Here is a 15,301-nt window from a genome sequence, read left to right as displayed (position 1 = left end):
CCACTGTCAGTTGCCAGTCGCCACAGGCTGGCAAGGCTCACCTACTCCCTGTGCTGGCTGTCCAGGCCTCCCTCACCCTGCGCCCCTTCCACACTGAGACGGGACAGCCCTCACAGGCTTGAGGTGCCCGGTGGACCGCGGCCGCTCCTGGGCAGTGCCCCCTCTGCTCCACCTGCTACTTCACACAAATCACGTTCCTAGCATAACCCTACACGCAGCCCTTCAGCGTCTCCGGCCACGGTGGCTGGCCTGCACAGCAGGGGTGCCACCAGCACCACGCTCTGCGAGAAGAAACGCCCAGCCTCTCAAAACAGCCTCTAGGGACGTGAAGCAGTGCCATCTGCGCTACACGGTAGCCACAGCCACGGCACCCCTCTGAGGTTGCGTCCAAGGCTGATAGGAGGCAGGTGGCTTAGGGCTAATAATATCTGCCTGCTAACCACTTCCCAGCCCTGCCTGGACCCAGCGTGCAGCACCGCTAGAGGGCCTCGTGATGGGTGCGTGGGTCCTATAGGCTTTAAGGGTACAGGGTCACTATGTGCACGCCTCTAGAGAATTGCGGGCCCGTGGTTCTTGAACACCAGCTGCACACAGGCGTGCTCACTTAAGAACCAACTCACTGACCGTGTCACCTGGACCAGGATCCTAGCCACTGACTCTCCACTCACCATCCCTGAGAAACAGGCTGACGGTTCGCAGCTAGCGGTCACCCGGCAGAGCCCCGCCGAGCACGACTCCAGCCCAAGCCCACACCAGAGCCCGCCATCTGCCAGGACCACTCACCGCCACCTCAGGCAAACAGCCGATTCCCAGGTGGGGGTGACTGCCACCTGTAACTTACTCCTCTCCTGCGCCATTGGACAAGCTGCCACTAGGTCGCCGCTGGCCAGCTCCATGACATCAGCAATGCCCTCTGCCACCCTTGTTACTAATTCTGGGACATCTTCCAGTCAGCACACACCACACCCCTAGGGCCTTGCATGCACAGCCCCTTCTGCAAGCTAAATGGCATCACATGCTAGCAGCCATCAAACAAGAGGGCTTCCTCCCCAACTGCCCTGCGCAGGCCCCACGAGCAAGGTCCTCTTCCCGCTTTACTGTCAGGTCAAGATCACTCTCCATCCTTCCGTCCAGTTCCCCGATTCACATTGCTAGCATGGACAACTGTGTGTCAAGAAATCTTAGAAATGAAGTTGGGTGCAGGTGGCTCACACCTGGGCAAACAGCCAGAAGCAGAGCTATGGCTCAAGAGAGAATGTGAGGCTGAGAGTTCAAGCACCAGTACAGGGGGAGGAGAGCGGGGAGGGGAGAGAGAGGGAGGGGAGAGGGGAGAAAAATAAATGACTAGTGAAAAATTTTAGTAAGAGAACATGAAGTATGCAAACTAAAATACATCATATAAAAGCATGTCAAGGAATTATATCAGAGACAGTTAAGACGGATAATTCTATGCCTTTTATTCAGGTATTTGAGAAAATATTTGATCATTTTTTTCAAAATGTACATTTTAAAAAATCCATACAAAACTGTAATTTGTTTTTAAAACCAGACAGAAAGTGGGAAAAGGACTTTGAAAAAAGTTCACAGAAAGTAAAAAGACACCCCTCCCCCCAACCCTTTTACACGAAAGCATAAATACGGCAGGTACAAATTTTCCTTGAGTTCCTTGTTAAAATTTGGTCCATAACAAGAACAGGCTAAAGAAGAAAACAATTTGTGTACATTTGCATTATGAGTTGCTCAGGGCACCGGCAGCCTCCACCCAGTTTAAACAGAGGATCTGAACAGAGAGGTTTAGTTCCAGCACTGCACTGGTGTGACCAGCCCGGGGTGGCACTCCCACAGCCCGTCCTGTTGAGAGACAGGAAAACCTCCTCCTCCTCCTCTCCCAGGAACTCTGGAATGCTCTCAGTGATGGTGTCGCACAGACATCACGGCCAGTCTCACTCCTAGACACCACCCGACATCCCATCTGTGGATGGCTCTCTTCTTTTCCAACCGATTTTAAAACAATAACAAACACAAAACATAAGACTTCTAAGATTCTACATGCTTTACAAGAGGGCCACAGAACCAGCCAGGGTCAGGATAATGGCAGCAACCAAGGGAAGGGGCTGGCCTGTGTGTAGGGTGACAACTCCCCCCCCCCGTCCCCTCCCCCACTGCAGGGCACCGCAGGTGACAGCCAGGCCCGTGGGAAAGACCACTGGCCGGAGGGTTATTGCACAGGCCGGAAGGCCGGGGTGGGGGGAGCTACTGCCCACACAAGGTGACCCTGGCTTGGGAGACGTGGCTGTCCACCACGGCCCAGGCCCTCTGCCACACAGGCCACTCGCTCACACAGGGACTAGGGAAGTAGAGCACACGCCTTGTTCACACTGCTTGTTGAACAGGAGGCAGAATGGATGGGAAGAGGTCAGCGCAGGGTGCCTTCTGCATGGAGTCCAGGATGTAGTAGGGTGGGGAAGGGAGAGGAGGCCGGAAGAGGCCGGGGAGCATGCGCACTAGTACCCTTGAGGCACAGGTGTCTGCGGGCGAGCCGTCTCACAGGCTTCCCTAACCACCCCGCCAGGCAAGAAACAGAAGGAAGGGAGCAGCCGCTGCGCCCCGGCTGTGCGCACATGGGAGGGGCGTCAGGACACGAGGTGGAGTTGGCCATCTGTGTCCCTTTCCTATTCACTGAAGGGTGGCAGCCCGGGCCTGCTGGCAGCCTGCCACACAGCACAAGGCAAGGCCGCGGCCACGGAAGGCACTTGTGACACCAAAAGAACCAGGAGCGCCGAGCACAGGGCGCCCGCCCGCCGTGCAGGGCCCGCCAGGCTCGACGCTGCTGTCCACAGCAGCGCTGGCCAGGGGACCCAGAGAGGGGAGCAGGGCAGGGCCGGCCCGGCCCTCCTGCAGATACGACACAGCCACCTGGGACACCAAGACCCTTGGAAGGGGAGGAAGCTGGTCCCGACTCCCCTCCTAGGCGGAAACAAGAAACCCAGGCCCAGCCACCAGCGCAGCTGGAGCACCTATGCCGTCTGGAGCTACGTTCTGCACTTTCTGGAGGCCAGGCACTTGGCCTCCGCCATTTTCTCATCTGCCACTTGGAAAGGCCCAGGGGGACTGAGAATGAAGAGCCCAAAGGAAGCCAGAAGCGCACCCCGCACACCCCTACGCCGGGTGCCCGGCCCAGTGTCCCAGGACGTCGGGAGATCCGTGGGACAGTGGCCAGAGTGAGCACAGGTATCATTTGGCTTCCAGCTGTGCAAATTCTGCCGGGAACAGGAGGAGGCCAGGTTCTCAGCAACCACTTCGGACTGGTGGCCAGGAACACGTGCTGGGCTAGGACCGACTAGAGCGGAAGACAGCGGCCCCTCCCCACTCCCCCAGAACCGCCCCTTCCTTAGCTTATTTACAGCACAGCTATCAGAGCCTGGAGGGTAAAAACCTTCCCCTCACTCACTCTCTGGAGCACAGGCAGCAGAGACCCCCTCCACCCATGAACGGGGCCTCCTCCCGCCACCACCCCCGCTGGCATCGCACCCAGGTGCACCACCGGGGGCAGGGAGGCGCAGGGGCTGCTGAGGTAGATTAGTGTCGTCTGCTCTGGGCCCATGGTGCCAAGCCAGCCAGGTTCTCACACTCGAGAGCGAGCGGCTGGTCCTGGCACGGGGCTTGGCACTGTGTGGAGATGGGAGACTGCACGACAATGAAGGGTTAAAGCGCCGGGGCTTGCACGAGGCCACCCGCCATGCTCCAAGGGTCCCTAGAAGCAGCTGCTGCCCACCTTCAGGCCCAGCTCGGCTACGAGATGCCACGCAGGTGCGGCGGGGTGGCCCCGGGCTGTGGAGACTCCAGCCTTACTCCTGGTCTTGGGCTTTTTTCTTTTAACAAGATCTTACTAACTCCCAGCACAGGACAAACAGCTCCTTCTGAGCTGACCCGCCAGCGGGTCCCCGACACCCATCCAAGCCAGAACCAGCCGTCGGCAGTGGAAAGCCAACGGGAGACTCAACGAACACGCGGCCACATCCGGAGGGCACCAAGGGACCGGGGACAGAGCAAGACACACCTACACAGGGACCACGCCACGGGATCCCAGACACCAGCCCCGCGAGACCCCAGGGGAGAGGCCCCCTGCGCGGAGCTGGCACGCAAGACCCCAGGGGGAAACCCAGGTTACCTGGGGAGGAAGGGGGGCGTGGGACCAAGGTGGCTGGTGGGCACGAGCCCTCCACGAGCCCTGGGCAGGGCAAGGAGCGGGCACGATTCAGCCTCTATCAGGGTGAAACAGCTACGGGGGGGAGGGGAGGTTCCAGGTCAGCTCTGCTGCGTCCTCCCGGGGTAAGGAGAGGGAGGGGGAGGGAAGCGAGGGAGGGAGGGAAACACACATGCTCAGCCTGCAGTCCACTTCCCTCTCTTCATGCTTTCTCCTAATAAAGCAGAGATTCTACAGTGGTGTGTGAAGACACGCCCCCGCTTGGGGGAAACTGCCCTGGAGAAAAGAGCATTGCTCTCTCGTGGGTCAAGGCCCAAGGTCTGGGCACTACTAGGACGTCAGAAACAGAACAAGGTGCCAGCGACATGAACACGCCTGCGCCACCAGAACGGCTGCTTTCGCCTCAGCACAGCGAGTTCTTCCGCGCCCTCCCCTCTTCCGGAAGCCCTCACCGGCTGCACAAGGGCCTGGCATCATGCCTCCAGGTGGAGGGGAGAGGAAGGCACACTGGGGGAGGGGCCTCCGGACTCGCATGGACACCCCACGTCTGCTCTTCCAAGCAGGAGAGACACAGAGTCACCTGCTGTCAGACGGAGATGTGTAAAGAACACCTGAAGAGCGAGGTCCAAGGGGAGGTGCAGGGGACCCTCCCTGGGATGCTTGGGGACAGGCGAGGGGCTGATCCCGTGAGGCTTCATGTTTCTGCAGCATCGAGAGATGAAGACAAGGTAGCAAGCTGGCCGTGGGCAGGGCTGGCTGGGTGGACTTGAAAACAGCGAGTGGAGGGTGGGCGCGGGCTCTGGCGAGCGGCTGGCGGGGGCGCGGGCTCTGGCGAGCGGCTGGCGGGGGCGCGGGCTCTGGCGAGCGGCTGGCGGGGGCGCGGGCTCTGGTGAGCTCTGGTGAGCGGCTGGCGCCGGCTCTGGTGGGCTCTGGCGAGCGGCTGATGCAGGAGCAACTGGCATGGCTGAGGACAAGCCCAGCCTGGCTCCCACAGCACCCCCAGCGCATCATCTTTCTGGACCAGCCTACTGCTCAACACGTTGCTCTTGCTCTAGACGTGGGAAGACGTGTCCTCTGAGCGCGGGAGGCTGGTTTCGGGGCGCTGCTCTGTGAGCTGTGGGGAGCCGCGGGACCAGCGGGGTTAACACTGTCCTTTCTCGGCCAAGCTGCCGTGTCCAGGCATGCCCGAGGGTGGAGGCTGTGCCTCGGGGCGCCAGGCAGAGAACCGGAATCATGCATCTCATCAGTCTATCAGCACCAAGAAGACGATGATCCAAGAGGGCCGGCCTCTGCTGCTCCTGCCGTCCGCAAGAGGAGGACGTGCCTGGCCGAGGTGCCCGGCCGAGGTGAGGCGCGGTGTGCCGCGGTGCCTCGGTGCGGGCTGCAGAGCGACAGACCCGCGATCGACGGCCAGGACCGCGGTCTCGGCGCCCGTCCATCGTAAGAATCACACAGAGAAAAACTGCGCGTGCGAATGAGGAGGAAAAGCAGCAGCCGTGGAGGAAGCGGAAGAAGAGGACAGAGAAAGATTCCATGGGAAATCCAGGCTGCAAGGAGAAAACCCACACAGGACAGAGGCAAGGCAGAGGTGGCCCGACTGAGCAAGAGAGGGAGATTTTTGGCTTTATTGAGAACGGTTTATAGAAGAAGAAAAAGAAGAGAAAGCCGAGGAGTGAGAGAGAAGCCCCGTCTGAAGACAGGAGGTTCTGCCGGTGGAGGTGGGGCGGGTGGGGCGGGGGCAGTGGCCGCCCCTCCTCCCGAGACCCACACCCAGAGGATTCCTGGTCGCAGCACTTTGGCCTTAGGGAGACTTGAGTTTCTTAGTCCGTGGGGAGGTTCCGTTCTCTGCCTTCACGACTCCATTTTCATGGTAACCTGGAGAGGGGAGAGACACACACACGTGGCGTTTCTGCAGGGACCAGGCGAGACCAAGGAGGCCGCGCGTGCGCCGGCACCCCGGGGTGGGGGCGCCAGGCTCTCCTGCCCTCCCGGGGTCTTGGGCACTTGGCCCCTCTGAGGTGCTGTTCTCTGTTCTTTCGGAGGGGTGTCTGCGGAGCCCAGGAACAGGCTGGGACCTCCCGGGTGCCATCTCAGTCCGCGCTTCCCGCCGGGTTCTGGAGGGGCACCCGTGTGTGCAGCAACTCCCAGGATTGGGGGTTGGAGGGCGGGAGGCTGTGGGACCACACGTGTGTCCTGGGACAAAATCACGGCGGAAGCACCTCCTCACGCGTCCCCCCCCCCCCCCATCACAGCCTCCGCCACACACGCCCTGGCCGAGCAGCGCGCCCTGAAGGCAGGAGAGTCAGGGAGAGGGGTCGCCGCGGGAGGAAGTGGGGGTCCCACGCCCGCTCTCGCCCCTCCCCGCGCTGTCACCAAGCAGCTCCGCCAGGGCAGCGAAGGCAGGTGAGGACGCGGCCACTCTGCAGCCTGGCTGTGGGCGGCGGCAGTGGCAGGACTTGGCTGGGCACCAGAAGCCACCCGGAGGGCAGGCTGGCCGCCAGAGGTCCCCACCCATTGTGACCCCGCCCCGCAGTGGCCAGGCGGCCACTCCGCTCGGGGATGGCCCTGCCCACTCTTGACTCTGGCTCAGGCCCAGCCACGCGTCAAGGCAGGAGCCCGGGGCGGGCGGTGGGGCGGGCAGGCGGAGGGGAGCAGTCAGGAAGGAAGGAGGAGCCGCAGGATGCAGGAGGGCCGTGGAGGCCTCCGGCTGGCCTGGATCTTGCCCACCCTTCCAGACAGGCCTCAGCCGCACCTCCCTGCTGCAGGCCCTGGCACTCACCAGATTCCCTCTTGAGCAGCCTGGCTGGCAGCCTGGAAGCCGCTGGAACTCTCCGCTTGGCATTCTGCTCGTTCCAGTGCTCCCGCCAGTGCCGCAGCTGGGAGTGGATGAATCGCCACATGAGCCAGGCCTGGGCAGCACACACCACCAGCAGCACACACAGCCTGCGGGGAGCACAGGGGGCTCGTGGCGGGCCTCCCGCGGCCTGGGCCCTTCTTCCCGACGCCGCCAGCAGGGAGTGCGTCCCGCATTGCTCCGGCCAGCACGCCACGTCTGAGCGGGCGCCGGGGGAGGAGGCAGTGGCAGCTCCATGGCCCCAGTGCTCCCCAGTGCTCCCCCGCCCGGGAATGCAGCGTCCCCTCCACAGCACAGCCCGGGTGAGGCCAATGTGCCCCAAGTATCAGGGCAATTCAAAAGAAGCGAAGGACGATCTCGCTGACACCACTGAGCGAGCGGCTGCCATCTAGTATTCCACTTGAAGCCGAGCAGCCCTAGAACCCCACACCCGCTGCTCCGTGCACTCAGGGAAACACATGGCTCCTTTGCTTGCCTTTTTTTTTTTTTTGCCGGTGATGGAGCTTGAACTCTGGGCCTGGGCGCTGTCCCTCAGCTCTTCAGCTCAAGGCAAGTGCTCTACTACTAGAGCCACAGTGCCACTTCTGGCTTTTTCTATGTGGTGCTGAAGAATCGAACCCAGGGCCTCATGCATGTGAGGCAAGCGCTCTACCACTGAGCCACCTTCCCAGCCCTTCTGCTATCTTTCTTAATGGCAGGGTAGGCCACTGGCCTAGCTGTAGAGGACAGTTTTGAGAGTCCCCATGTGGCTGTCAGGATCAAGTGCAAGACTGGATAAGCACTGCTCACACACGATGACATAAGCCACACAAAGGAAGTGGCTGCCCGACACTGGCACTGAGATTCCCGCTGCCATCTGGCGAACCAGGAGTGCAGGGTTTGGCAGGGACAGCAGGCTGGTCCCCCCACTTCTCACCACACACCCACAGCTCTCTAGCTAAGGAACCAAGCGTGAGGGCTCATGGGGCTGGCTGCCTCCTGACCCTCATGGAAGGTAGGCCAAGTTCAAGGGGCTGGCAGTGCTCGGAGCCATGGACCATCCCCCACACCCCGCCCGGCTTCTGCTTGACCTACCTGCAGAGCAAGGTGTTGAAGTTCCCCTTCTCAGGGTCAAATGCCTGGTTTTCCACACGAGCCAGTCCGAAGCCGATGGCCAGCACGGCGAGGGTGAGGATGCCGAGGCGCGTGATGCCGAACACAGCGGCCCAGGCGCTGAACCTGTGAGCAGGGGCAGAGACGGGCGAGGCCTGCAGGGCTCCCGAAGGAACGTCTGCCCTTCTCCAGACCCACCCTGAGAGGAGAGAGGACCGGCCAGGCCCCAGCAGGCTGCTCCAGGGCGATCTAGAAGAAGATGGTAACTTCTGCCCCCAGCAGACAAGTGAGCAGCTGACACCCCAGCCGGGCCTCTACCGGCAAGGGCTGGGGGAGGTCAGGAGCCTGCCCCCTCCACCAGCCAGGCCTGGGGGAGGTCAGGAGCCTGCCCCCTCCACCAGCCAGGCCTGGGGGAGGTCAGGAGCCCCCCCCTCCATCCTCCACAGTCCCACTTACAGCTTCTCGTTGTTCTCATCTGCGAAGTAGAAGAGTCGAGCCATGTGGAAGAGGAACTCGGTGGAGTACTGCAGGAGCAGCAGCAGCAGGCCCAGGCGGCTCAGGCTGGGGAGGAGAGTCAGCCTTAGCTTCTCCACTGCTCCATGCGGACTGTCTCATCACTAGACCTGGCTGTCTGCCTTTAGGACACCTCCCCGGCCGCTCACAGGGCCTGTCTGGTCGGGTGCCTGTGCCTGCCTGCCCCCTCAGCGAGCCTCGCTCGGGCAGTGCCTTCGCACACCACACCACGCTACCAGAACCAAGGACGGACAAGGAGCCAAGAGCTTTACATCTGCCGGAAGATGTGTCTTGGGTTGAGGTCACCAGCCTTCCCAGGGCTTGGGGTCCGTTTCTCATCACAATGCTTATCACAGTAAACCGTCCTTACTGGTGTCCCTCTTCCTTACTGGTGTCCCTCTTGGCATTCTCAATTCTTCCCGTGCACGGAGACGGTCTATTAAGTGCCTGCCGCCGCTAGGCAAGTAGCAGTGAGGACACATGCGTGGCGCACACAGGCAAAGAAACCTGAGCAGTGCCGGGTCTCACTCACTTCAAGAGGTACGCTCCAGCTATGTGGACCAGGTACAGACAGATGGACTGGAGCTGCCGGGGAATTTCCTCCTGAGGACAAGATGGAAGACAATGAGTGGGCCTATTCCCAGCTGGGGATGCAGGCTGTGCCCCTCCACCCCCCGTTGGGGCTGGGCACGGGACTGCCAGGAGGAGGCGGCACTGGGTGTGGGGACAGCGTGTGGGGCTGGGGAAGAAGGCTCTGGAAGCGACTCAGAAGGAAAGTGCTTGTAAAAAACGGAGAGGTGAGCCGGTGGGAACCACCAGAGCCACAGGGGGAGGCAAGAGATGGACTCTCACGCCAAGGCTCACGAGCGTGTGCGCAGCGCGTCTACAGGGCCGACTCCAGACTGGACATGAGCTCCGACCACCCTGGCACGAGGGCCAGAGGAAGGGGAGGGAACAGCAGGGGAGGCCGGGGGGGGGGGGGGGGGCGCGCTCACCTTGCGCACCTTCTGGAAGTAGAGCTCTGGCAGTGCGTGCAGCCAGTAGGCCATCTGGCAAAGGTAGAAGAACTTCACCTGGAAGCTGCAGACAAGAGAGAAGGTCACACGGGTGGGACGGGGTAAAACGTCCTCTCAGGAGCTCGTCAGGCTGGGGAGGGAAGGGCCCGGCCAGGGGCGGGAGAGGCTGGCAGCGTGCGGGCCTGCGGGGAGCGGAGCGGGCACACTCAGTGGCCTCCCGGCGCACGGGAAGCGCGGGAGGAAGGGGATCACAAGCCACAAGCCAGTACACTGAGCACCAGACGGCTGTGCGGCGGCGAGGAGCACCCAGCTCGCAACACGGACTCTGCTACCGAGGCTCTGCCTAGAGGTGAAGGGGTCTCTCGAGACCCAGACCCAGGTCCCCCCCCCCCCCCAGCCAGCCAGCAGACCCAGGTCCCCCCTCCCACCCCCCAGCCAGCCAGCGTCAGCAGCAGAAGACCGCAGGGAGGATGTGCTCTGCCCTCTAGTGCGTCGCCAGGAAGACACAAAGCCAGACAGCTTTTTCTGAGTTGTCTGCTTTGCGTCTGCCGTCTACCTCTGCAAGGAGCTCGTGTGGATGGCCTTTTCGTTTGGGGTTTCTCTGGTCCCAGACAGAAGCCTGACCGTCCCTCCGGGGCCTCATGGGCCCGGGGCATGACGGTCCTCAGGCCGGCTGGCCCGGGCACTCTGGACATATTCTGGGAGGAGAATCCCGTGGGGACTGAGTCGCCCGGTACTCACGAGAGGTGCACGTGCGGGTAGTCCTCCCAGAGGCTTCTCGGGTTGGTCAGGTATCCTTCCTGCGGTGGGGGAGAGGAGAGGGCATTTAGAGACACTCGGGTGCCACGCGCCGGGGTCCCGGGACAGGTCCGGGAGGCGCCCGGCCCCCACCTGTTGGACAAAGATCAGGACACGTTAAGAACAGAGGGCGCTCGGTGAGGGACATCATGTACTTGCGTAAGTATCATGATGCGGTGCACGGTGCCCGGCCCCGGGGCCTGAAGACCCAGCTGCCCCACGGAGCAGGTTACGCCACCCCCCTGAGCCCCCACTGGGGCCCCTGTAACACGGGGTCAGAGTCCGTCCTTGAGCGAGGGACATGGGGGCACGCGAGATGGCTACAGGGCAGCACCTGTCGTATGCAGGAGAGATGCTTACAGAACCCCAGCCCATGAGCAAAGTCCAAAGTCTGCGTTAGCTGTCACACTAGCGGGAAGGCGGGAGCCACTGGCTGGATTCCAGCGCCCAGCAGAGCCACTGTCGCTGGCTCCGCCACACCAGGGTCCTGGTTGCCGTGCTCTCTGCCTCGAGTGTGCAGGACTCAGCCCTGTGAGCAATGGGGACGTAACCTGAACCCCCCACCAGGCCTCTAGGGACTATTCCAATGCAAAGCTGAGCTCATGGTAAGGAAGGGAAGCCTGGTCCCCAAGGAACAGGGGCCAAAAGCCAAAATGGTGACATGGTGGCAGCCCAGAAGGCATCAATCTTGAGGCCAGGGGTGGAACCCAAGACCCTAGTATCAAATCAAGACCCTGGAGGAGATGCAATCTCAGAGGTGTGTGGAAAGTATCTGCTGACCAACACAGGAAAGGAAAGAAGTCTGCTCAGCGAAGCCCAGCGTGAAAACAAACGTACTGTAAAACCTCACAGCACCAGCTTTTCCCTCAAAAGCATCTGGAGCTCAAGGAACACCTGTGTGGCCCAGTAACCACTGGTTCCTAAGTCAGTATTAACAGGGATGTGGGCCAGTGTGTTCCCAGATACACTGGGCCAGACATACCCCACACCCCCCACCCCCCAAGGATAAAACCCGGAGATGTAGACCCGAGCTTACAATGCAAGATGAGGAGAAACATCAGCTCCAGCAAGTCAACTGACACACGGGTCCAATGAGAAGGTATCAGTTGAATGAATGAAGGAACCAAAAGTAAGGGGTGGATGGATGGATGATGAATGCTTTAGCAAAGTTCTTGTTTTCGTTTCCTCTCAGTGGTGGAGCTCAAACCGGGCTTTGTGTGTGTTAAACTCTATCACCAAAGCACATTCCAGCCATGAGAATGCTCTACCCACTTCTCTTCCAAATAGAATAACACGGGGCCCATATTTACCTCTTAGAGAAGTATGAGCAATGAAGTAATGGATAGGAGAGATTTCCTGAAGTGAGATGGTTTTCCAGTAGACAGCTGGAATGTGAGCTGAGCCACCAACCTCTTGGTCTTAGGACTTCAGGCAAGTTGTTTGAGAAAGTTGGAAAACCCGCTGGACCCCTCCACAGTTCACCCTGGCATTGAGAGCAGGCTTTATTGCTTCGGAGAATGAGCTCGGCTTGGTTTAGTGGGAGGCACTCTAGGCTACTGTCTCTTGGATTTGCAGCTGTATTTCCAACTGCTGACTGACCCACGACCCTCAAGTTACTAAATGCCCTCTGACCTGTCAGCATGTGTTTCAGCCTGGCTCGGCTCCCAGGAGCATGATACAGGGACCAGGGCAGGCATGGGGACTATTAGATTGGAAGGAGGTCACACTTTCGATCAGTAGAGCGGGTAGCGGTGGCAGTGAGCTTTAGACGCTCACATCGCTACCCTCTGTTCCCCCTCCCCTCCTGAGCGCTCGGATTATCGGCCCGCATGAGATCTCTGATGCCAGACACAGGGACACCTGGTCTTCTGAAAGGCTGTCTCATTCCAAGGGATGCCCTTCCTACAGGAAGCAGCAATGTATTGAGCAGGAAAAATAGGACTTGTGGGACTGAGGAGGAAGAGGCCTTTCCGGCCTTCCCCCTCCTCCCCCGCCAAGGCCAAAATAAAAGGACTGGCCAAGAGAAGCAGCACTCAACATGGTGCTGCCTGCATGGTCTTGAGACTTTACATAGGGCCCTCTTGGCGCGGCCTCTTCACTTAGGAGACAAAGAGGTCAGGATTTTGGAACAGAGAGCCAAGAAGACTCCCAGAAAAATGCTGCCTGCTTGTGAATGTCTGGTCCACGGGGACTGGAGGAGTGGGAGGAGGGAGGGGAGCAGAGGAGCCAGAGGAAAAATGACTCACTGCTCTGAAAACAGCCTTTTCCAGCCCTCGGTCAGGGCAGCTGTCTGAGGGAGGGCGGGACTGGCGGCCTCCGAGCTCAGGCATGCCAAGGCACCTGAGTTCCAGGGCGAGCTCAGCACAGCCCGCACTGGAGCCTTTCGGTCCCCGCCACGGACAGGCCCCAGCAGATGGCTGTGCGGGGGGTGGAGGCTGGGGCTCTTGAAATCCTTTGTTCTCTGTGGAATCTCCAAATCGACCCAGGAGCTAAACAGACTCTCCACGCATGGCAGATCCGTCTGCTTCCCCAGCAATCTCCTCTTCTAGTGCATAAACAAAAAGAACCACAAAACCCAGTGGAATCCAGAGGGAAAAGAAGTAGCTGCTACCTAGCCTCGGACATCCCTGCATCATTTGCTTACCAGGAACAACCACACCCTACAAACCATCCCAAAGCCATTGCCGTCCAGTGGACTTTAGGTTCTAAAACTCGAAGACCGACACCGCAGAGGAAAGTCCAAAGGCCTGTCCACCCTCATCCTCCAGTCGAGGTCCTGTTGTTGGCCTTGTTTGTTTTTCCTCTCTTCCTTGAACATTGGATAATATATCAAAGACAGACTAAAAGTTAGAGGCTGGCATGCTCAGATGCTCACTGGAGGGTCTAGTCACACTCCTAGTGCAACACCTGAATAGAGGCCAAGAAAATCATCTGCATCCAACACACAAAGGCAACTGGTATTCCCAACAGCTGAGACTTGGGGTACACTTTTTGCTTCCTTTTTTATAAAAAGCTGTTCTGTATTACTTCTTTAAATAATGATCATCCGTGATGCTTAGGGAAACCATCAATTCATTACTGAAAAAAAAAAAAATCTGTGGAAAGCTAGAAAAAGAAGATGCATGTGTGGCTTGGGGGTCATCCTCCCTGCCAAGACTCAGGGGGGCTCAGAGCATGCCAGGCAGAGTGCAGAGGATCGGCTCGAAGTGCAGTGCCTACCACAGGCAGCCCAGGGTCCGGAGGGAGGGTCAGAGGGAGCACACACGTGAGCCGGAGAAGAGCAGTGCGGAGGGGAGGAGGGGAGCTGCTCTGAGGAGGTACGCTGGAGTGGAGGCTGGAGGGCAGGAAGGAGCCAGCCACGCAAAGCCCAGGAGGAGGAATGGCTGGGCAGCGAGAGAGGCAAAGGCCAGAACAGCGGGGCTGTATCCCTTTGCATGAGACCAGCTGGCCGCGGGGCCGGGTCACATGTCGGAGGAAGAGAACGTTTCCGCAGCTGTGAGGGGCCTGGCTTTAAGTGGAGAGGAGAGGGCAGGACTCAGTTTATGTTTAACAGCCATCTGGCCACGCAGATGATGAGTGGGGTGGGGGAGCCGCATGGAAACTTGGCCCTCGGATGAGGGCGGCGTGAGCCCCCTGGCGTGGGGGAATGGCTGTACACCGGGAGGCACCAGCTCTGCCCACCTCTACCCACTAGGTGCCAGGAACGTGTTCTTTCTTTTTTTTCTCGCTAGTCCTGGGGCTTGAACTTAAGGCCTGGGTGCTGTCTCTGAGCCGCTTTGTGCTCAAGGCCAGTACTCTACCACTTGAGTTACAGCACCACTCTCAGGCTTTTTTGAATAGTTTATTGGAGATAAGAGTCTCATGGGGACTCAAACTGTGAGCCTCAAATTTCAGCTTCCTTTAGGCTTACAGGTGTGAGCCACCAGCACCAGCGGCCAGAAGTGTGTTCTCAACGTCCCCTGGGGGTGACCTTCCTGAGAGGAGGCCGCTGGAGCGGGGTGGCGAGGAGGTAACACGCTGCAGGCAGACCCGGCCGGCCCTGCTGGCCCTGCTCCCCAAGAGAAGACGCGCGTCTCACAGCATGACAGAAAACCATGAGCAAGAAACCTGCTGGCTTTCTTCCTTCACAAAAACTAACTCCTGGGACTGGGAGGTGGCTCAGTGGTAGAGCGCTTGCCTTGCATGCATGAGGCCCTGGGTTCGATTCCTCAGCACCACATAAGCAGAAAAAGCTGGAACTGGAGCTGTGGCTCAAGTGGTAGAGCGCTAGCCTTGAGCTGAAGAGCTGAGGGACAGCGTCAGGAGGCCCAGAGTTCAGGCCCCACGACTGACTGGGAAAACAACAACAACAACAACAACTCCTGCGGAAAATGAACTATACGACTTGTGGGCGGGGAGGGAGGGAAAAACTGGGAGAAAGCAAAGGAAAGGATGGCATTGTCCGAAAAGAAACGTACGCATTACCTGACTTAGAAACGGTAGCCTTTGTAAAGGTGCATCACCTTTACAATAACAACTTAAACATTAATATAAAAAAAGGAAACTAACTCTCCGCCTCTTCACCACCTTCCTTCCTCACAGATGGATGGTGGAGGCGGGAGGGAGGGAGGCGGTGTCACCAGGAGCTGGAGTCACTGGCGCTGGTCTGACGGTCAGTTGGTCGGGCGGGCGGCTCCAGCCTCGCGGGCAGCTCCAGCCTCGGCTGAGGGGATCTGGGAGGAACCTTTGCAAGGGAAGCCTCCACGCTCCCAGCCCAGGTTCCATCTTCACTTCTGAGCCCCTGAAGGGCTGGAAGGGGATCTGAGAGGGATCCACATGGCA

At 59.6% G+C, this 15,301-nt stretch overlaps 1 protein-coding gene across 1 annotated transcript in view; it reads right to left on the bottom strand.

The window, feature by feature from the left end:
- Positions 1–1,436: 1,436 nt before the first annotated feature.
- Tram2 (translocation associated membrane protein 2) overlaps positions 1,437–15,301 on the bottom strand; it is a 64,553-nt gene continuing 50,688 nt past the window's right edge. Inside the window, exons 5-11 of the mRNA XM_042671944.1 lie at positions 10,424–10,482; positions 9,662–9,746; positions 9,199–9,269; positions 8,610–8,714; positions 8,136–8,279; positions 6,987–7,150; positions 1,437–6,082 (exon numbers count right to left, since the gene is read on the bottom strand). Of these exons, the coding sequence (XP_042527878.1) occupies positions 6,009–6,082; positions 6,987–7,150; positions 8,136–8,279; positions 8,610–8,714; positions 9,199–9,269; positions 9,662–9,746; positions 10,424–10,482 (702 nt within the window). The 3' untranslated portion in view covers positions 1,437–6,008. The remainder of the gene's footprint in view (positions 6,083–6,986; positions 7,151–8,135; positions 8,280–8,609; positions 8,715–9,198; positions 9,270–9,661; positions 9,747–10,423; positions 10,483–15,301) is intronic.

This window comes from Dipodomys spectabilis, unplaced genomic scaffold (assembly GCF_019054845.1).
Source record: "Dipodomys spectabilis isolate Male_0828 unplaced genomic scaffold, ASM1905484v1 ptg000669l, whole genome shotgun sequence".
NCBI lineage: Eukaryota > Metazoa > Chordata > Mammalia > Rodentia > Heteromyidae > Dipodomys > Dipodomys spectabilis.
The sequence above is the reverse complement of the archived record's forward strand: the minus strand, read 5'-3'. Positions and strand labels throughout refer to the sequence as shown.